This window comes from Penaeus vannamei, chromosome 42, assembly GCF_042767895.1.
Source record: "Penaeus vannamei isolate JL-2024 chromosome 42, ASM4276789v1, whole genome shotgun sequence".
Classification (NCBI taxonomy): Eukaryota; Metazoa; Arthropoda; class Malacostraca; order Decapoda; family Penaeidae; genus Penaeus; species Penaeus vannamei.
The window spans coordinates 12,904,536-12,927,599 of NC_091590.1; the positions used below are offsets into that span (position 1 = coordinate 12,904,536).

General features: G+C 36.7%; 2 protein-coding genes across 3 annotated transcripts in view; one reads left to right on the forward strand and one right to left on the reverse strand.

Moving 5' to 3' along the window:
- Positions 1–12,668, forward strand: part of TTLL12 (Tubulin tyrosine ligase-like 12) — a 19,827-nt gene extending 7,159 nt beyond the window's left edge. Inside the window, exons 6-14 of one of the 2 annotated variants that reach the window (XM_027350886.2) lie at positions 57–137; positions 3,998–4,188; positions 4,506–4,721; positions 4,905–5,016; positions 5,241–5,354; positions 7,379–7,498; positions 7,637–7,732; positions 8,042–8,150; positions 10,395–12,668. In XM_027350886.2, the coding sequence (XP_027206687.1) occupies positions 57–137; positions 3,998–4,188; positions 4,506–4,721; positions 4,905–5,016; positions 5,241–5,354; positions 7,379–7,498; positions 7,637–7,732; positions 8,042–8,150; positions 10,395–10,546 (1,191 nt within the window). In that variant the 3' untranslated portion in view covers positions 10,547–12,668. The remainder of the gene's footprint in view (positions 1–56; positions 138–3,997; positions 4,189–4,505; positions 4,722–4,904; positions 5,017–5,240; positions 5,355–7,378; positions 7,499–7,636; positions 7,733–8,041; positions 8,151–10,394) is intronic. The other variant, XM_027350894.2, reaches the window with a different exon arrangement.
- Positions 12,669–13,550: 882 nt separating this feature from the next.
- l(1)G0004 (lethal (1) G0004) lies at positions 13,551–22,895 on the reverse strand. Its single transcript, XM_027350906.2, has 7 exons — positions 22,756–22,895; positions 20,444–20,569; positions 17,130–17,221; positions 15,486–15,591; positions 14,573–14,717; positions 14,123–14,314; positions 13,551–13,838 (listed from the first exon to the last, which is right to left on the reverse strand). The coding sequence occupies exons 2-7, from the start codon at positions 20,564–20,566 to the stop codon at positions 13,771–13,773; spliced, it is 726 nt and encodes a 241-aa protein (XP_027206707.2). The 5' UTR covers positions 20,567–20,569; positions 22,756–22,895; the 3' UTR covers positions 13,551–13,770.
- Between the last annotated feature and the right edge of the window lie 169 nt (positions 22,896–23,064).

Below are 23,064 nucleotides of genomic sequence, written 5' to 3' on the forward strand. Positions count from 1 at the left end.
CTGCAGTGTGTCAAGTACCAGAAATCAATGTCCCTCTTTTAATATACTTGTATTAGGACACTGCCAGGATTGAACTCCACTACCAGCAGCTAGGACGCGCAGAGCAAAGAACCACACAAAATGACGCAGAAGACGGGGCAAGTAGTAGTGGGAAAAATCCATTCAGTGGTCCATGTTAGACCCTTATCCATGCTTGTTTTAGAAATTTTTGGTGGCTCTTCATTCTTGGTTTTGATGTGGCCAATACACCGTATTTCATGACTGCACGGGTGTTAGAGCTTTCCGCACAAGCGGCAGGTTCATTCACTTTATTTTCACTTGTTTTAAGGCTAAACTTTTTATTATTATTATTATTATTATTATTATTATATTATGTCATCTATTACTAAATAAAATTTTCCTTATTTGTAAATTTTAAAAAGTGGATGAATATAAGTGAGGAAAAGAATGCTATGCTTATATGTATATATATATGTTATAAGATGCACAGCATCATTCTATTGATCTTGTTTTTTTTCATTTATTTATTTATTTACCATTAAGCAAAGCCACAGTGGATTAACATGCAACACCTGGTAGTGTGTAAGAAATGCACTTTTTCTTTGATAAGCATGCACAAAGTATGCTACTTTTGCAAACTTAAGCACATGTGTAGTGCTTTTGGGATTTTATTATTGGTAATAATCCCTAATAAGCAATTATGGTATATTCTTTAGTGTTTATTTCATATCAATGAATGCAGATTACAGTAGTAGGTAAGCATGAGTTATTATGATTGGCATTTATTTATTGATTCTTATTCTTATTTGTTTTTTTTATGTCTGTATTGACATAAGAAAGAATATTATGGAAGATGAGAGGTTCTCTCTCTCTCTCTCTCTTCCATTCTTTCTCTCTTTCTTTCTTTCTTTCTTTCTTTCTCTCTTTCTCTTTCTTTCTCTCTTTCTCTTTCTTTTTCTTTCTTTCTCTCTTTCTCCTTCTCCTTCTTTCTTTCTCTCTTTCTCCTTCTTCTCTCTTTTTCTATTTCTCTCTTACTCCTTCTCTTTCTCTCCTCTATGCTCTCTCCTCTCTCCTTTTTTTTATGTTCTCTCTCTCCTTTTTTTATGTTCTCTCCTCTCTCCTCTTTTTATGTTCTCTCCTCTCTCCTCTCTCGTCTCTCCTGTCTCCTCTATACTCTCTCTTCTCTCCTCTCTCTTCTCTCTCCTCTCTCCTCTCTCCTCTCTCCTCTCTCTTCTCTCTTCTCTCTCTCTCTCTTCTCTCTCTTCTCTCTCCTCCCTTCTTTCTTCTCTCTCCTCTCTTCTTTCTTCTCTCTCCTCTCTTCTCTCTTCTCTCTCTCTTTTCTCTCCTCTCCTCTCTCTCTCTTTTCTCTCCTCTCCTCTCTCTTTTCTCTCCTCTCCTCTCTCTCTCTTTTCTCTCCTCTCCTCTCTCTCTCTTTTCTCTCCTCTCCTCTCTCTCTCTTTTCTCTCCTCTCCTCTCTCTTTTCTCTCCTCTCCTCTCTCTTCTCTCTCCTCTCCTCTCTTCTCTATCTCCTCTTCCTCTTCTCTCTCTCTCTCTCTCCTCTCCTCTCTCTTCTCTCTCTCCTCTCCTCTGTCTTCTCTCTCTTCTCTCCTCTCCTCTGTCTTCTCTCTCTCCTCTCCTCTGTCTTCTCTCTCTTCTCTCCTCTCCTCTGTCTTCTCTCTCCTCTCTCATCTATGCTCTCTTCTCTCTCCTCTCTCATCTATGCTCTTTCCTCTCTCCTCCCTCCCTCTCTATGCTCTCTCCTCCCTCTTTCTGTATGCTCTCTCCTTCCTCCTTCTGTATGCTCTCTCCTTCCTCCTTCTCTATGCTCTCTCCTTCCTCCTTCTCTATGCTCTTTCCTCCCTCCTTCTCTCTTATCTCTCCTCTCTCTCCTTCCCCCTATCTCCCCCTCCCCCATTTCTCTTTCACCCCCCCATCTTCTCTCTCCTCTCTCCTCTCTCTTCTCTCTCCTCTCTTCTCTCTCCTCTCTCATCTATGCTCTCTTCTCTCTTCTCTCTCTTCTCCTCTCTCTTCTCTCTTCTCTCTCCTTTCCTCTCTCCTCTCTCTTCTCTCTCCTCTCCTGTCTCTTCTCTCTCCTCTCCTGTCTCTTCTCTCTCCTCTCCTCTCTCTTCTCTCTCTCTCTCTTCTCTCTTCTCCCTCTCTGTTCTCTCTCCTCTCCTCTCTCTTCTCTCTCCTCTCTCCTCTCTCTTCTCTCTTCTCTCTCATCTATGCTCTCTCCTCTCTCCTCTCTCATCTATGCTCTCTCCTCTCTCCTTCTCTATGCTCTTTCCTCTCTCCTCCCTCCCTCTCCTTCTCTATGCTCCTTCCTCTCTCCTCCCTCCCTCTCTATGCTCTCTCCTTCCTCCTCCCTCCCTCTCTATGCTCTGTCCTTCCTCCTTCTCTATGCTCTCTCCTCTCTCCTTCTCTATGCTCTCTCCTCCCTCCTTCTCTCTTATCTTTCCTCTCTTTCTCTCCCCCCCATCTCTCTCCTTCCCCCTATCTCCCCCCCCCATCTCGTTCCCGCTCCCCCATTTCTCTTTCACCCCCCCCATCTTCTCTCTCCTCTCTCCTCTCTTTTCTTTCTCCTCTCTTCTCTCTCCTCTCTCATCTATGCTCTCTTCTCTCTCCTCTCTCATCTATGCTCTCTTCTCTCTCCTCTCTCATCTATGCTCTCTTCTCTCTCCTCTCTCATCTATGCTCTCTTCTCTCTCCTCTCTCATCTATGCTCTCTTCTCTCTCCTCTCTCATCTGTGCTCTCTTCTCTCTCCTTTCTCATCTATGCCCTCTTCTCTCTCCTCTCTCATCTATGCTCTCTTCTCTCTCCTCCCTCCCTCTCTATGCTCTCTCCTTCCTCCTCCCTCCCTCTCTATGCTCTCTCCTTCCTCCTTCTCTATGCTCTCTCCTTCCTCCTTCTCTATGCTCTTTCCTCTCTACTTCTCTATGCTCTTTCCTCCCTCCTTCTCTCTCCCTCCCCCCCATCTCTCTCCCTCCCCCATCTCTCTCTCTCTCCTCCATCTCTCTCCTTCCCCCTTATCTCCCCCCCCATCTGACTCCCTCCCCCTCTCTCTCCCCCCCATCTCTCTCCCTCCCCTCCCCCATCTCTCACTCCCCCTCCCCCATCTCTCACTCCCCCTCCCCCATCTCTCCCTCCTTCCCTCCCTCTCCTCCCTCCCCCCTTCCTCTCTTTCCCCCTCTATCACCCTCATTAACTGTCTCCTTCTCACCCACTTGTGCGGATGTGTATTTGTAGTCATATATAATTCTCATTTCTCAGTGAATGATTGCATATGTGAATAAAGAAGGAAAAATGAAAATAAAAAATCTGCATCTTTATTTCCCAAACTATTCTATGAAATACCCTGAATTAGATTTCTGTAAAGTCCTCTGCAGCTATTAATACCAATGAGAATACCACATAGTATTAGTAAAGCTACTATGATAGACCCTTTGTAATACTGTAGAGATTATAAAAATGTTAAGAATATTATTTGTCTGTTTAAACTTTGCACTATATTGATATTGGACAAATGGGTGAAATAAGAGATGAACATTGAAAATATTTTTTTATTTTCTTCAAGAATATTTTTTTTCTGGAAATAATTTGAGTCTACAAAAGTTATTCAATATTTTTCTGCTACAGTAGAACTGATGTTTGCCGTTGAAATGTTGGCCCCTTTTCCTCAAGCATTACAGGACTTTGGTTTGATCAAATATATTTTTATTTACATTTTACAAAATGTGTTCAGGTAATTATTTTTATGGCAGATTATTATGGTGGAAAAAATGACGTTTACATATTTATGTAGCTACTCATTTTCATAACATGCCTTTGAAGACAAAATAAATGTGTATTGATATTTAAACATGAAAAGCTCAACCATTATAATGCTAAATAATTACTTCATCTAAACTCAGTAATTCAAATTGTGACAGAGATGCATAATGCACCTCACCCAAAAAGAAACAGTACCTGACTTGTATTTTTCCCTGCCCTTCCCAGTCTGGACACATTAGTGAGACACTTCCAGACCCAGATTCTGTTGTGGCGGATCTCCCTAAAGATAGACCACTGCGGGTATTTGCCGAGTACGAGTATGTAAGGGACTATCTTACCGACAGCCGTTTTGTAGTAACAGATGTGGAGGATGAGGCTGACATTCTTTGGCTTGTCACACACTTTAAGGATTACAAGTGAGTTGGTACTGCTTTTTGTTATTGTCAGGCCTCAAAAATTATTTGAAATGGTATAGGGATAAGGTGATGTAAATGATTTGATGTCGGCGTGTTTTACAAATCAGTCTGTATAATTTTCACTACGGGAAATCTGTCCCATAAATATTGCATGTAAGACAGTTACAGAAAAAGATCAATGTCCTTTTTATATATAACCTAGATGAGTCCTTAAGTATTTTTATACACTACATTCAAAAAGCCTGTTTTAGGGCTTGTTCTGATATTAGCACTGCCATAACAAAACCCCCTTCATCCAAGATACCTTATGATTCCAGGGGTCTTAGAGAGAAACCACACTGTCGAGTAAACCAGTTCCCCTGTGAGCACTTGATAACCGTAAAGGACCTCCTGGCCATTGTGTGCAGAAGGGCTGCAGACCAAGAAAAGAGTGAAGAGAAGGAAACAAGTGGACCCTCTTGGCTGCCTGTAACTTATTGTTTAAAAAGGGAGCTTGTGAAGTTTGTTTCACTCTTTCAGAGGAGAGAAAAGCGGTAAGTTTGAAGGATGGGGGGATGGTGAGTAAGTTATAGTTGAATTAAAGTGGTAAATGAAGCTTTTACACAGGTCTTGATTCCCCAAAGCATTTTCATATGATGAAAAACATGATAAACCAAACATTCTATGCCAAATTTTTGTATTAACTTTCTGGTGATTTGAAATGGCTTCATTCACAGAGGAGAAGACAACCACTGGATCATTAAACCCTGGAACCTAGCACGAGGCCTGGACCACACCATCACCAATAATATAAACCACATTGTACGGTTGCCTGCTACTGGTCCAAAAGTAGGTAGTTATTAGTATTTATTTGTTATGCATTTTCTTGTTAGGTGACCTTCAGAGTTATAAATCTAAACACCATTTGCCTTGCTTTATGGTGGTTATTGGTATTCAGTGTATTTGATTGTCAAAAGCATTTAAGATATTTATTGTTATTTCTACTAATCCTTCAGGTTCACCAAGATTATGGGAGATCTTTTAAATCAATTTTCCCACTTGTCACTTTCCAGATTGCTCAGAAGTACATATCAAACCCTGTCCTGTTCCATAGAGATGACATCAAGTGTGATGTCAAGTTTGATGTCCGCTACATTGTGATGCTGCTAAATGTGAAACCACTGAAGGTAATTGTTCCGTAGAAAGTTTGTTTTAGGATTGATGAGAAAGATGGGAAGAAGAAACAAAGTGTGAGGAAACATATTGGCAAGAAGGATGGCTGGAAGGATGAGATGTAATCATGTCATGGCAAATCAGGCCCAAGTGCTAGGTTGCAAGTAACCAAGTCATGTAAACCGAACATGAATATGTTTTCTAATAAATAAAACTACATAGGGCACTACATGTATACATGCACACAGAATGAAGATATTACTGAATTAAAAAACAAAATTCATACCATTTAAGCTGAAGTAAAATGTTTTATGATTAGACAAGTTAGGTGTTAAGGAATGCTATGGTTTGCTTTCGGTGATTAAAGGTACCATCTACTTTAAAAATGACTTAGCAATTATCAGTTATGCATTTCTTGATAGCCTTTGGCCTTCATTAGCAATTCAGACACCCTAATCACAAGTTTTCCTACTAACAACATGGTTACCAGAAATTTCAATAAACTATTTTTATAGTGTGCATTTGAACAGGTTTCCAGTTAGAATAAGAGGTATGAGTTATAATAGTGGTAGAGTTTAAAGATATTGTATAGCAGTTGACAATCCATTTTCTAGCATTGTAGGAATCTGGAGGGTGCTGGATACCTAATGGATTTTTTTAGGAGGCACAATTATCATATGTGTCAGAACATCAATAACACTAAATATAGCCTAGTGCATTTGAAATTCAGCAAAGATCACTACTCATATTGTAAAAAAAAAAACTTTAAATGTGAATTCAATCCAAGACAAGCATAGGAATGTCATGAGCACATGTCAGAGACCGTGGGCAGGGTGCAATACTGACCCCAGTTGCCTCTTTTTCTTGTGCCCAGCTCCTAGAATTGGGCAAATGTATGGAATTATTACTATACCAGTACCGTAAAATAGCCTGGGCTCCTTTGCCTTTAGGGAAGGGGAAGTAAATGAGAGAGTGAGCATGAGAGAAAGAGAGAGAATGTGTTTATATGTATGTGTGTGTGTGTGATGATGCCACCACCACTCTGAAGTCTGAAGTACTCTGAATAGTGTTTATAAACCATTCAGAGTTTTGAATCTGTGATAAAAAATGCAGTCAAAAATATGAATAGCAAAATTCATCGAGAAAAAAAGAAGTAGAGGAAGTAGAGCTTTTCCCTCATCCTTACTACCATCCTACCCCTCCTCAGGTTCTCCTGGCACCCCCATGTGCATATTGGATGTACCTGGCTCTTCTTTGACTCCATTGCAATTAACCAGTTCACTACAACATTTAACCCGTTGGTCGCAGTATTTTGCAGAACTGCATGTAATAATCCCATAGCATTATTTATTTTGGATTCATGGGACCGTGCTGGAGAGTGTGCTCTGTGGCGGTGCTGCTTTCCCTCCTTCATACATGTGTGTTTGTATATGTATATATGAAAAAATATATGTTTGCAAAAGTATATATAAACTCTTGCAAAACTCGTGCTCAGAAAGAGTGGAGGGCCTGGTTTTAGCACTTGCTGGAGGAGTTTGACTCTTTTGGCAGGAAACATCCCATTGCCTGCGCAAGCCCGAGTGGCAGGCCTGAGCCCTGGAAGGCTGCTAGGGGGACACTGGCCTGGCAGCTGATATCCCCTGACCTGCTTAGCTCCCAGGTTGCACAGCCACCCGTTGCTCCAAGGGATCAGCCATTAATTGCACTTTGCACATATGATGCCATCCATGACCGATGGGTTAATTATCCTGTTAATAAAGATTCTATTAACTAGATCTTTCAATTATCATCATGACTTTCTCGTCCACATACTTGGTGATCCAGGTCTGTAGAATGAAGTAGGATGCACATCATCTTTCATATTCATTCTTTCCTTCATTTGCTTGAGCTATGGCTAATGCTAAATTTCAAGGGGTCATGATAGCAATGTACATAAGCAGACTGTACCACCAACCATTAGTGCAAGGTCAAAATTTGGCAGGCTAGGAAAAATTTATATAAATCTTCAGAAAATTGATAAACTTTGTACTTTTTGCAGGTTGCTGTGTACAAACGCTTCTGGATTAGATTTGCCAACAAGCAGTTTGAGTTGAATGAGTTGGATGATAGTCAGAAGCATTTTACAGTTAACAATTATAATGATGCATATCTTCTGCAGGTAAGTATGCATGGTGTAAATTATGTTGTTTGTGTGTGCATATGCTATGGATAAACAAATTGAAAATTATATATATATAACTTTTTAAAGTTATAAGTGTATTTAAATGATATGTACCTTGACTCTTTCCATGCCTAGATGTACTGCCACGACTTCATTGCCAAATTCAATGCCCAAAATCCAGAACATCCTTGGAAAATTACGGAGAAAAAACTGTTTGACATATTTCTTCAGGTAAATTTCCCTATTGTTCGTTGGTGCTGTCATAATTTAAAATCCACAGTGGTTGTGTATTAGTGCTGTATGATATCTCAGTAATATTTTATTGATTATTTTAAGCCAGGTATGTCTTGAAGATAAAGTAGTAATGCATTACGAATCAGATTTTTTCCTCTCTCCCTATATCTCAATTTCAAAATTGTCAAGGAAAATATTGTCAAAAGCTGCGCTAATATATAACTTGTCTATGGTGAATATAGCAAAAGCACCTGGTTTTTCTTCTCTCCTTTGTTTCAAACCTTAAAGAAATAAAAAATTCCACAGGTCTTTAAGGCAGCCACCTCTCAAGATGCTCCTGGTGGCATCCCACAGAATGCTCAGTGCAAAGGGTTCTATGGATTTGACATCATGCTGGAATGGATGGAGAAGGATGGTAAGGTTTTAAATAACTTTTTCTTTTTCTTCTTCTTCTTCTATATCTTCGTCATCATGAGTTTGAAGAGAGGAGAATTAGAATAGGTGCCTGCACACGACATAAAAAAGTAGAAGAGTAGTTTTAAAATTACCAGCATTAGAATCATAAAATACCATGCCTGTAGCTATATACATGCCACCTTGAATTCTGGCTCAACAGTGCCAGGGCATGGATTGATTCCATCTGTCATGATTGGGTTAGGTAATTTCAAGAAATTAAAAAGTATATATCAACAAAAATTGTAGCTGTGGGTATTTTTCTGTGATTGAACATGGAAGGAAGGATGAGAGTAAATGACATTTGAAATAAAGATTAACGATTTAAGATTGTGGTAATATTTGGCAAAAATACATGTCATGTTCACTTTAATTTTATATTTATAATTGTGTATACATATAGATGGCTACCCAAAGGCTTAGACTCCATGGAGTCTGTGATTGGTCCTACCTGTCTCACCTCATTCCCCTATTCCTTGATTTCAAATGATTCATTTTGCTATTTTATATTTATTTTTTAATATTTTTAATTATTTTATTGTATTTTGATAGCTGCATAGTTTTGATATTAACCCACTAGTCATGATTCCTTTGGATGTGCTATACACCCTCATTTCTGAGTGGTATATATAATGGCACATGACAGCTGCTGGGGACCATGAGTCACACACCTTAGTCGACCAAATCAGAGCGTAAGCTCCAATCTTACGCCTCTCTTATAGCCATGAGTGTATATTGAAGATAATGCTTTTGAGAAAAAAAACGATGATTTACGTGCTTATAAAGCTAAAATGGAGACCCATAGCTTGTAATGGTTAGAAGTTTCAGTATAGAGTCCACACTCTAATTATGCCATGTATGCTACACATTTGCCATGATATTGTGAGGGTAAATATGTTTTTTTTTTTTTTTTATGTGATGGTGCAATCCCTCTATTTTTAGTCCCTCTACATCCAAAGTATATGGGGATATCCATCCTCCTCCCCTACAAATTCCCCCTACCCCTACTTATAGTTGCATGTGCAATAAGAAATTGTCTTAGAAATATCCATGTAGACATAACAGATGTTACTGAGGTCCATTGGAGTATGTCTCACACAAGACACCCAGCATACAGCCGAAAACAATAGGGTCTCACTTATAAGCCGCCAGGAAATGGTCCATGCTCTGGGCATCCCACTGGTGGGATGACTGTCTTTAGGTGGTTTATAGTATTAGAAAAAACAGAATTTTCTTGCAAATTCAAGGCATTGGGAAATCAAGGTATAGTCACTGGAGCATGCTGTCTGACTCCTTGATAGCTGAGCATTTGAGGAGCCATCATGTGTACAACTAAATACACAAGAAACAATAATAGAAAGTACATAAATCCCTTTCATTGGGTTGGTACTTAATGTTGAAGAAGTGACATAGGGAGAGTTACGTAGGAGGATTGTATCGTGCCATGTGATTTGTGAACTTTTAACCCATTGCCGATGGGTAAAAATTTTGGCAAATGGATGTATGCACGGGCTTGTTGGCGTGCATCAGCAGTTTCCCCTGTTTGCGCCTGGCTAGATTGGTAGTTTGCGAGTGACATTTAGCACCTAAAAGCTTTTATTTTGCTAAAATTGATAAAAATATTAAAATTTTGAAGGTTTACCTTCATTATAGGTGCCATTGCCTAAAATTTTTACCATATAAATGAAGCCACTACTATCGGAGAAAAACCTCCTCCATCCGACGAGCCAGTGGCGCGGGAATGGGCATGACATGATGCCCCACGGCGTTTGGTCCACAACAGCCATGGCATGTACGTACGTGCCACCCAGCGGCAATGGGCTAAGTTAATACTTAGTGTCGGAGAGTTGACCAGTAACTTCCAAAAGTTACTGGCAAACAGTGTTAAATTATTGGTGATTAACAGGGAGAAATAGAATGTAAAAATTGTTTGCAGGTTATGTTTTACTTTAAAAGGTGAATGTAATGATGATAAAGGTAAGATAGATAATTGAAATATATAAGAAAAATGAAAATGACATATATGTGTTTATGATGGTTTGTCAAAGGTTTCCAAGTTTAAGGTAATTGATGGATATTTAAAAAAACGAAATCTGATATATATAGGACTTTTGGATCAAAAGCCTCTTCTGTCTTTTACTTTTTTATGCCTCTTCTCTTCATCTTGAGTCTTTTTAGTCTACTAATTACAGATTTTATTTTACAGGTCAGAAAACCATGCAGCCAATAATTCTGGAAGTCAATTTCAATTCAGATTGTAAAAGGGCTTGTGAATATTATCCTGAATTCTTCAATGATGTTTTTAGTGTCATGTTTTGTGATGAAACAGATGGTCATAATGTTGCAGTTCTTCAGTAACTGTGCAGACTACCCTGGTATGCCTTGCCATACTCTGTGATATGTACTAGATTCTCTCTACATAAGATGTTGAACTTATCTTTGTAAACACAAGAGCTGTAATTCTTTGAAGGTCATGTGTGGTATTAGCATGACTTTTTTTGTTTGTGTTTTAAAGATGGTCTTGAAAGCATTTAAACAGACTCCTCTTTGTGTTTTCTAGGGTAATTAAGCCTGACATTTTGAAGTATTTTGGTGGATATTGCATGTCAGTTTGCCTTGTTGGTCTCACTGTGGTAGAAATTGCACACCTGTAGAACATAACAAGGTACATAATTTTATTTTTTTTCTTTAATGGATATGAAATTTCCAGTGTAGTAATCTCATAGAATATTTGCTGGAATTTTGCCAGATCCAAAGTCCCCCAAGAGTGTGGCATATCCCTGAGTGGGAGATTTCAGGCATAAAACCATAATATAGAACTTATGGATAAAGAGTGTAATTGAGAGCATGCTGGTTTATTTTCTTTAATGGATATGGAATTTCCAGTGTAGTAATCTCATAGAATATTTGCTGGAATTTTGCTAAATCCAAAGTCCCCCAAGAGTGTGGCATATCCCTGAGTGGGAGATTTCAGGCATAAAACCATAATATAGAACTTAATGGATAAAGACTGTAATTGAGAGCATGCTGGTGCACTGTCATAGGTTGTGTAATAAAAACTTGAGGCTTTTGCACTGCACATATTATTTGATGTATGAATATATTGCAGATGCTCATTTCCATGCTACCTCCAGCTCATAAACATTCCATAGCTCTCAACAAATTTACAGAATTGGTGTTGTTATATGTTATATTTCCTTAAAAGTTTGCTCGCATGAATGTAAAATGTAAATGAAAGATGAAATTAACATCTGCGATAAAATCACATGTTCGCAGCTCAAAATATATAATTTAGTGTTTTGTAGCCATGCATGCGGACAATCACGTCATCCTGGTTTTTTAATTACATCTTTTAACACAGCTGTATTTGTGGGTTGTGTATTGGATAAGGTTATTGTGGTGTAATGCTTAGTGAAGTGCCTGTAATAATTAGATATGTATAATAGAATCAATCACAGGAAGTGTTTTCATCATTTAAACTCTGTCAAAGAAGACACTGTATTCAATGGATTATGAATTTATTATTGGTAATAGGAGTTATTAAAGAATACATAATGTATGAAACAAACTATTTTTTCAATTTATGGTTATTTTGCAAATTACTTTTTTTTCTCTGTTAAGTTTGATCACATGCCAGATTTACTTAATTATGGTGATATACTATAATGTTACTGTTTCACTTATTATATTATATTGAAATGTATATTTTATTTGCATTGGGTGAGGCTGAAATACATGTAAATGTATGATATAGTACAAGATGAATGATACATGGAAAGGACATCTTTGCTAACAATACCTGTCAAAATGAGCCATCCTTTTGCAAAAAGGAACGTTTAAGGAAAGGGGAGTTACCCTTAAACAAGATTATTAATCACTTGTAGAAAGTGAGATGATGAATGTTGAATAATGACATGTGAGATTACTTTTTATTGTTGGTAAAGAGAAGTAAATTGCGAGGCTTCTTGTTATTATAGACAAGAAAATATTGAGTCTCCTTAATGTACCAAGGAGGAGTTGTTGTTGTTGTTACATTCGCTAGCCATGCTAGAATGAGGAGTGCGGCATGACTAGCCCGGGTTACGCGTATGCCACCCGGAAGAGTAACTGGAGAAGTGGTGGTGATGGCTATCTGTCGTGATAGACATGAGATTATGTACCAAGGAGTATTGCATTCAGCCATGGTGCCAAATTTGGCCGGCAACTTGGAATCACAATAGATCACAAGTGACTACTAAAAAACTCACCCTGTATTGTTTATGACTGAACAGTTTGTTGAAATGACTGAATAGAATATGTTGTTGAAGGAAAGCCCAGAATGTGGTAGTGAGTATTAAGTCTCTCTCATATTGAGATAATTTATTGTTAGTAAAACTAGATTTGTTCTTTTGTTTACATCCTCTTATTGGTGCAGTGGCTACTTATGTTTTGATTATTTAGCCATTCTGTATTGTAAGAAAGTATTAAAAAAATTATTTTACTGGATCATTTAATTTCCTTTCAAACTGCAAGTATATAGTACCCATTATTCAAATGTTCCCTCTAAAGGTGTGAATGCATTTGCCTTCAGACTGCCTGAAAACTACATGAACTTCTTTCAGAGCAACTACCAAAGGCAACTTATCACTGGAATCTCTAGACTGATGCAAAGGGCAGTACCACAGTTTCCTACATTTTAGGTCTCCTTAATGAAATTCAAGAACTCGCTTAATTATTTCCTATTAGTATACTTTAGGCTTGTCATTACCGAGGGGATAATAGTCCTTGAAAGGCAAAATAGCCACTATCCAACAGTACAACCTGATGTATTGTCTTGTAGTGAGATGTGTGGTTTAAAAGAAGGATGAGTTCCCTAGTAAACAATTTATTCCAAATCAAGACATTCATATATTCACAATGTAAGAACCTTTGAAAGGCGACTTGTAAATTGACCTGATTGTGTGAGTACCTTTGTTGACACTTCACTTTGGTTACTACCATGTTGCAGTGTCTAGTTGCATTGGCATGTTCCAGGCTGCTCTGCTCTATTGGAACCTTTAGGTGTAAAACACTTGAGTGGTAGATAATTTTAAGGACTCAAAGTCCTGGCAGTGCTTTTTAACTATGTATCTGTATGCATACACTCATACTCTCACTTAGCCACCCCCACCTCTCATAGAAGAAATTTGTTTACAATAAAGATAAATGTAAAAATCCCTTCTGCTTTTTCTGTTTATCAAATCAAATCAAATCATAACAAATTAAAATTCAGCAGCTTTCTCTTTTAATTAATCAGTATCTTTCCCTTGCTTTCAAATCAATCACATTTTGCTTTCATAGATTACATCAATACCTGACTACAATGGTAATAAAAATTACTTAGGAACATTCAACATTTAATACTTTCAGTATATATAAAGTATCTCTTATGAAATATCACATAGGAATGCTTAACAATAACACCCACATGGGAATATATGTGTAAGCTTTCCTCTGTGAAAAGGACAGATGAAAACATGAATAAAATTTTCATGTAAACCAAACAATATAATGCTCTTCACGCACGCACACATCCACTTAATTTAGGTATATGGAGAAAACGATCAAAACCGATCTCGTGCTTTTTCCGCAAATGCTTTCAGGTTGCCATAAACTTTGGAAGGAGGACTCCCTGGAAGGAAAAGGCCAACCAAATTAGATAAATAAAGTAGAGACTTGTATATGGCCTCAAGAACTGTCACTATTAAATCAGAACAGTAATCCCTTAAAAATATATATATTCTTGTAGCACTGCAGGTAATCACATTTATAAAAAAAATACACTTTTTTTTTTTTTTTTTTTTTTTAATAAGAGTTGAAGGAAGAGGATCAGGATGAAAAAGCAGCAAAAAACAAAAGGATAATGCAAAAAAAAAAATTTTTTAAGTAAAAAAACAGCAGCAGGAAAAGACTTACCAAGAATAAGGTTGCAGATAGCTCTCCTAGCAATCTGAATATTCTGATAAGATCCCAATATGTGCACCCTTGAGTCAGCCAGAATAATACGAGTGCGTGTTGCATTCTCAATTGTGAAGCGCGTTTTGCCCCCTTTGCCTGCTACTCTGCCAATTGCTCTTGAAAGATGGTCACCTTGCAGACTCAGTTTTACTATATGGTAAGAGAGGGTGAGGAAAAAAAGGAATGCATTAACCTACCTTCAATGACAACAGATTATTTTCTGTGATATTTATTCATAATTTATGACAAAGAACTTTGAGGCCCAATTAAGCTATATTGTTACACACAGTCTATCTATCTGCTGATAGTCTTACAATTCCAATAATTCCAAGTGTTTAAAACTCCTAATCATTCTATTAATTCACAAATCTAAATATGAAAATGTACTCTCAACATCTCCACACTTACCATCTTTAATATCAAATGTCTCGAGGTAAAGGTCATCTAATCGTACAAGTGCCAGGCAGTCATTAACATCAAAACCATAAACAAAAGCCTGTATAAAGTCAGCTGCCTTCTGAATACTGTTTGGATCATCTGTTTCTGGGCCAGTCTGAAATATAAGGGTAATTATATTATAAAGGAGGAATATGCAATGTGTTGGAATTGTTGCTGTAACAAGCAAGGTGTGTACATACCATATGTTAGTATTATAGCTGTAACATATTAACCTGTTGTGGGTGGGTGTCAACATGTAGCTGACGGTCAAGTTGTTGGCTTGAGCCCTAGAATGTTATCTACCCACTTATGTGGTTACACCTACTTTCTCCATGACTTAAATGCCATAAGCTATGCATTTTCATGCAAAGACACCCCATAGGTGACTCAAGATAATGATCTAGTACTGCATGACCTTACAAATGGCCATACTTTGGCTAACTCACTGGTTTATCTTTTGTTTTAGCAACCTTTAGGTGCCAGGAACCCATCTTTCTGAACAGCTTCCAATGCTAAGTATGGGCATACTGGTTTCCAAGTTTCTCTCTGCTTTTGGGTATAATGCCATAAACCTGTAGTCTGATCATTGAGACCTGGATTAGTGGGACTGTCTACTCTGAATTCAACATCCCTTTTGCTACTTATTTTTCATATCCCCCTCTGCAGGTCTAGTTGTTTTAGTGTAACAAGTATTTTTCAATATTTTTTTTATCTAATGATCTGTGAGACCTAGATGTAGGAATGGTGTTTATTGGAAGGTGTACAGTTAGTAAGTGTGTACATTTATCTGTCAATGATATAATTTTCATGTACATTTCCTTCATACATACAGATACTTTTACAAACGCAAACATACACACTAGAATCTCTCCTTGATACTTACGCGAAGTTCAACATTTCTATTCTTTAAGTTGAAGCGGACTTGAAGCTTCAGGTGCTCCACAAGAGGTGAATATATTTTTGTCCAACTGTCCTTCAGTGGAGTGTATCTGTAATAGAAAAAGGTATCCCTTTCTTAGTAATTCTAAACAAATATTTTTTTTACATCCATTATGTTTTTTCAACATTTTACTTTTCTTAACTCAATGGCACCTAGGAAATAACCAGAGCAATTGGGCACTGTGCTGGGACTAAATTTATGGTTAAGTGCACAGGTAAAAAATTAGAAGTGTACTATATTTCTTCTCCCTTGCCTTTAATTCTGGACAATTCAACTATGGAAGGAATATGAGCAAACACAAAAGCAAGTATGTGCACACACAAATTCTATAAAATGATTACTTTATTACCCCTTTCCCTCTGAATAGCACATATGTCATACCATGCAAAGAATGGCCATCTCTCACCAGGGTACTAGTGTCATTCCACTATCGTCTCAAACTGAGAGTAGAATGAAATATTTTTTGCTGTGGTAGCTGGACATTTTCACAAGAATTAGATTGAAAAAGAGCACTTTCATGTCTGTATCAAAGCCACAAACCAGGACTTGGTGGATGTAGAGAATAAAAACAAGCACCATATGCCTGTACATTCACCATAGTTAGGTCATTAACCCATTGGCGCCGGGTGTCATGTACGTACATGCCATGGCTGTTGTGGACCAAACGCCGGGGGCATCATGCCATGCCCATTCCCGCACTACTGGCTCGTCGAACGGAGGTTGTTTTTCTCCACTAGTAGCGGCTTCATTTATATGGTAAAGATTTTAGCAATGGCACCTAAAGTGAAGGTAAACCTTCAAAATTTTAATATTATTATAAATTTTAGAAAAATAAAAGCTTTTAGGTGCTATATGTCGCTCACAAACTACCGATCGAGCCGGGCGCAAACAGGGGAAACTGCCAGTGCGTGCTTACAAGCCGGCACATACGAAAACTTGACAAAATTTTTACCCGTCGCTGATGGGTTAAGCATTTTTGCCAGATTGGAGGCACTGGGTTAATAAACATATTAACGTTCATATTAATTTCTTGGCAAAATATGGTTATTATGAAAAGAAAAAGAAAAAGCAGGATAAAGGGAATGACAATGATAGCAATGACAACAGAAATGAGAACCAAATTATACAGAAGGAGAAGGAGAAGGAGAAAAAGAAAGAGGAGAAAAAGGAGAAGGGGAAGAAGGAAAACAAAAAGGAGATGGAGATGGAGAAAGAGAAAGAGAAAGAGAAGGAGGAGAAGGAGCATAAGAAGGAGAAAGAGAAAGAGGAGAAGGAGCATTAGAAGGGAATAAAGAAATGAAAGAGGAGAAGGAGTATAAGGAGAAGAAAGTGAAGATGGGAGATTAAGAAATCCCAAACAGATATATGTAAGATGCGAAATTAATTGTGAAAAACAAAGAAACTATATGAATAAAAACAAATAACTGCAATGACTAAAGAAAGCAACAGATATATCTCAATACTGCACCTCCATTACCATTACACATAAATCTAATACATATGTAAAAGTGAAATACATCAACAGCTGCTCTGTGAAGTTATTTGTCTTGTTCATATTCTTACTAAAATGCAAAAAATAAAACTTACCTGTTTGGAGGGATGAAGACTCGCCTCATTTCAGCACTGACGAGCCTTTCCTTTTTGGCTGGGGGAAAATGGGGCTTCTTTGTTTCTCCATCCTGTCAACAGAATGTCGTTTGAGTTACAAGGGGTTCTAAAACATAACAGCACAAAATACAGTAAAATATAATATAGTAATGACATACAAACCTAATTATAAAAATAATCATATGATAAACCCTTTCTATTTGGACCCAAGAAATGCTAATTTACTATACTTTGTTTTTTATATAATGAAAAACTTGATACTGCCAATAATCTATAGTAATCTATAGAAATGCATATTTAGAAGCAGTTGTAAATATTCCTCTACAATGATTGAAAGAATGGAATGAGATACAAAATCTAATTCTACTATTCCCTACCTTAGTGGCCATTTTCTGGACATAAATGTTTAATAAGTTAAGTAATTGTGAAAGATAACCAGTAACACAGTAATAATTATATTTTCATTATTATTATTAATACTAAAAATATTAATAATGCTACTACTACTGCTACTGCTACTACTAATGCTACTACTACTACTACTACTACTACTACAAATGCTGCTGCTGTGACTACTAAGGATAATATCAACAATAACAATAATAAAAACAATAACAATAGTAATAATAATAATAGCAATAATAATAACAATAATAATAACAACAATAATAATAATAACAACAATAATAATAATAATAACAACAATAATAATAATAATAACAACAACAATAACACATGATAACAATAATAACACTTATAATAACAATAATAACAATTATGATAATAATAATAATAATAATAATAATAATAATAATAATAATAATAATAATAACAATAACAATAATAGTAACAACAACATAATAATAACAACAACAATAATAATGATAAAAATAATAACAATAAAAATAATAACAACAACAATAAAAACAATAATAACAATATATAATAATAGATAATAAACAATGAAAAATAATAAATGATAATAATAAATGATAATAATAAACAATAAATAAAAAAAACTAACAATTCATAGTAGTAGTAGTAGTAGTTGTAGTAGTTGTAGTAGTAGTAGTAGTAGTAATAATAGTAATAATAGTAATAATAGTAATAATAGTATTAATAGTAATTTAATAATTAATAATTTAATAATCAATAATTTAATAATTAATAATTTAATAATTAATAATTAATAATTAATAATTTAATAATTAATAATTTAATAATTAATAATTTAATAATTAATAATTCAATAATTAATAATTTAATAATTAATAATTTAATAATTAATAATTTAATAATTAATAATTTAATAATTAATAATTTAATAATTAATAATTTAATAATAAATAATTTAATAATAAATAATTTAATAATTAATAATTTAATAATTAATAATTTAATAATTAATAATCTAATAATTAATAATCTAATAATTAATAATTTAATAATTAATAATTTAATAATTAATAATTTAATAATAAATAATTTAATAATAAATAATTTAATAATAAATAATTTAATAATAATAATAATAATAATAATAATAAAAACATCAAAACATAAGAAAAAAGAAAAAAAAAGAAAGAAAAAAAACTTATTAAAACTATAACAGAACAGTAACTATAATGAATATCTACCCTCCCAAATATCACAACCTTTAGCAACCTCTACGGTCTCTGAGTGGGTGCTGTGGCGTGTATGATTGAACCTGTGCAGCAAGTCATGTGACTGGTGACCTTCTCAGCCCATGTGCCTCTGATTGGTGACTAAACTCAGGCCATGTGCTTCTGAATGACCGTTCTCAGCCCAGGTGCCTCTGACCTTTGATCATATTGTGCCTTCTTTGGACTTGTGTGGTCAAGGGTAGGGGGACATGCTGCCATTCTCACCCACCACCACAGTGCAGTCAGGGACATCTGAAGCTCAAAGTTAACATGTCACTCCAGTGACTTTTCCAGCCTAACCTTCTTGGCTAGCTTTTCTGGGATCCCATGGTTTGAATTTTTTCCCCCTGAAACATATTTACTTGGATTTCCCTGATTCTCTCATAATGCAATCAAGTGCTCCTGTAAGTCCTGGGTCATGAATGATGTCTGGTCCAAGTTAGTCTTAAGCACATCCAAATTGGCCCTATTTTTGGCTTCATGCTCATTACACTACTGAACCAAAGTATCCTAAAATGCCTCCAAAATAGATTCATCAATCTCCTAGCATAAGACTATCCTGCAAGGGTGATGGCAAGAACTGAAAGAAGCTGTACTATAAAGAATGGAGATCAACTGGGAAGCCGGAAAGGCTCCCGTCGGCAAAGGCCTTGTGCTGCTGCTGCTTGTCATCATTGTCAGATGGAGGATTGTGAGTTGCTGATCTCAGCCGGATACTGGAGCTTAAGTACTTTTAAGCATTGCCTGCTATCCACGAACAAGGGGAGCCTGCTGTCCAATGAGCGAACCATGAGGTGTTCGCCTCATCAAATCAGGTCTCAGCAGAGTCGAGAAGTGGCTGATGGTGAGGTGTGAGGACAAGGCAGCAGACCTGTGTGACCCAACCTTTGGAACTATGCTGAGGTGCAGGTTGTGGGGTCATGCTGCTATAGGTACTCCCCCTCCAGCAAGTGAGTTAAGGCAAGTAAATATTATGCCATGTCCATGTCATTCTGGGGCCACCAGTATGGCAGGTTTTTGCATCTGCCATTTGACTGGTGTCTGTTATCTCTTTGGGGAGTGTTTGTGTGGGTGAGAGTTCCCACAGGTATGGCTTGATGCTGAAGGTGAATGGAGATCAACTGGGTGAGCCAGGAAGACTCCCCGTCGGCAAAGGCCTGGGCAGGCCTTGTGCTGCTGCTGTTTGTTGTCATGGTCAGATGGAGGATTGTGAGTTGCTCATCTCTGCTTAAGTACTTTTAAACTGTGCCAGCTATCTGGGAATCAGGGGAGTCTGCGGTCCAATGAGTAAGCCGTGAGGTGTCTGTCATCCAATCAAGTCTTGGCATTGAATCACTGAGAAACGGCTGATGGTGAGGTGTGAGGACAAGGCTGTGGACCTGTGTGACCCAACCTGGGTAACTATGCTGAGCTGCAGGTTGCAGGGTTGTGCTGCTACATGAGCTTGGCATAAAAACAATGAACAGAACAAAACTACTCACTTTAACTTTTAAATTAAAATCTTGAATCAAACACAGTATTGAAAAAAAGAAAAGAATAAATAAACTAAAAAAAGAAAGAAAGAAAAAACAAAACAAGATGGAACAAAGAAAAAGAAAAAAGATCCTCCACACAAACTAATCTAGTTACCTCTTCGACTTCCATTGTGGTTGTATCATCTGCTTTTCTCTTCTGGGGACTTGTCTTTTTCACTTCTCCAGAAGTCTTTTCTTCTGCTGTCTCATCAGCTGTATTTTTTGTTTTAACCTCCATTGTCTGTAAGAAACAAATAAATTCTTATTCTGTTCTTTGTTATTCTGCCAAATAAATTAAATTTATTACACCAATATATATATTACAATCTTGAACAAATTTTAAAAAATTCTTGTTTCTTGTTCAAAACTCTCTTGAAACTTCATCACTCTAGCAACAGCATTATGACCCAAATGAATCTTGTGTCACAACAAGAGATTTCTAACACTGAAAGAACTGCTGTGAAATTTTATCTTAAACATTTTTCAAGGATGCTTAATAAAATAAAACAGTTTGCTCTAAAAACTATTTGTTTGGTAAAAAAAGAAGAAAAAAATAAATAAATTGAAGCATAAAACAAAAAGTATAATAATTTTGCTGCAAAATAAAGACACATAACTGCTGGGTAATCACACTATAAAGAACAATATATCTATTCCTGCAAAATAATTTCCAGAATGGATGTAATGTACTGACAAAAGTTTTTCTTGCTTACAATCCTGTAAATGTCTGACTTAACATCAAGACAGCAATAAGATAAAGTTTCTGAGAATAGAAGTTTTAGTAATTCTCTTGGTTTCACACACCCATCCAATCTTACAATTCTTATTGCTTGTTTCAATTATCCACACTGACTTTAAAGAGGGCCAAATTACCATGCCACAGAAATGACAAGAAAAAATGTAGAAATAAAATGATAATCTAGCTGGTTGCATTTAATTGCATCACATTCTGACACTCAATTGAACATCATCTGCCAATCCACACCTTCGTGCACTCATGATGTATTGCACAGATTCATAAAATATTGATACCCATTCTATGCAAGCCTTAATTTCTGGGGAACACCCATTGATTTTTTAAGTGAAGAAAACAAGTGTGTGTAGGGGGTCTCTATTATGCAGACAAATGGGGAGAAGGTCTACCAAGATTTGTCAAGCAAATCTGATGACATAAAGAGCATTGAAAGCGCAAGTCACACACATGGAAAAGATAAAGCAATGATTATGCTGCATTCAGAACTTGCTTGTCCAGACAAGGACATAATAACCATTCAGAACCTCTACTTTCTCGTCCTGGACAAGTTGTCTGTTTCCTCCCTCTTGCCCTCCTTCAGAGCTGGGTGAGCAGGACAAGATGACATCACAATATCCTTTGTATGTAAACAATGGCAGTTGCAGGCCACTGTAGGCAAAACACGTAATGGAACTTCATGTCGCAAAATGGAATGCCGTATATGAAATGAAATGAAAAGAGGTCGTTTTTTGTGTGCAAACCTTCAGATACACATGCAGGCGTCCCCTCTTGAACCGTATCCAAATACCCAGAGAGGATTAACTGTAATTTAGCCAGAGATTTCAAAGTATGGCCGATAAATATGGAACTCCATTTCACGAAATGGAATGTCGTATACGAAATGGAACATAATATTGCGTAATTTACCAAATGATGCGTGGTACATGTACAGATAACCTTTTTTATGTCTCACTTGTGTTCATATGTTCAACTTAAAGTGTTGGAGTTATCGATGCACGGAAACCATATCGGGAAAACACATCAAAAAGGCTCCGTTTTGGTAAATTAAGCAATATCATGTTTCATTTCGTATACGACATTCCATTTCGCGAAATGGAGTTCCATAGTTATCGGCCATACTTTGAAATCTCCGACGAAATTACAGTTAATCCTCTCTGGGTATTTGGATACGGTTCAAGAGGGGACGCCTGCATGTGTATCTGAAGGTTTGCACACAAAAAACGATCTCTTTTCATTCCATTTAGTATACGGCATTCCATATCGCAAAATGGAGTTCCATTACGTGTTTTCCCCAGACCCATTGCAGGCAACCGAAAGATATTGATAGGTAATTTCATCACCAATTTTTGATGTTATCAAAGGGTATTTTCGTGTTTCTCTGTGGCAAGTAAGTTAAATACACACCAAAGGAGTTACAAAACCTATGGAGCGTGTAAAATAAAAGACACCGGTATGATATAAGTTTCCTTTCGAGCTGGTTGCATTCTAGGCAGCGAACGCAGCCTAGTTGTCCTGCTGGTCTTGACAAGTGGTCTAGACGAGCAAGACGAGGAGTTCCGAACGCAGCATTATAATAAATTTGTCACGAACAGGAATCCAACTTTTCATAACCCATCTATAAAGAATTCACAGGAATATACATAACTTTCTTCGATAATAAAGTAATTACTTACATAATGTTTCAGCGCCTCAGATGAGCGAGAAATAAGATAAAGACCTTAAATCCCTAAGAAATATAATGAAAGCTGGCGACGACCTCCTCCTCCTTCACGTTTGTTTACCTTCCACACGTGCTAAACTTTGGAAAATAAATCATGGCTACAGATATCATGAAAAGAACTAATAATTACTTCAGAGTTATTTTCTTATTATCTAAATTAGATGCGAAGAAAAGCAATGTATCCAAATTGTGATTAATGAGGTTTCGTTAATTACGAAAAAAGAACAAACGTATCTATGAGAAGTAACGCATAATATACGTA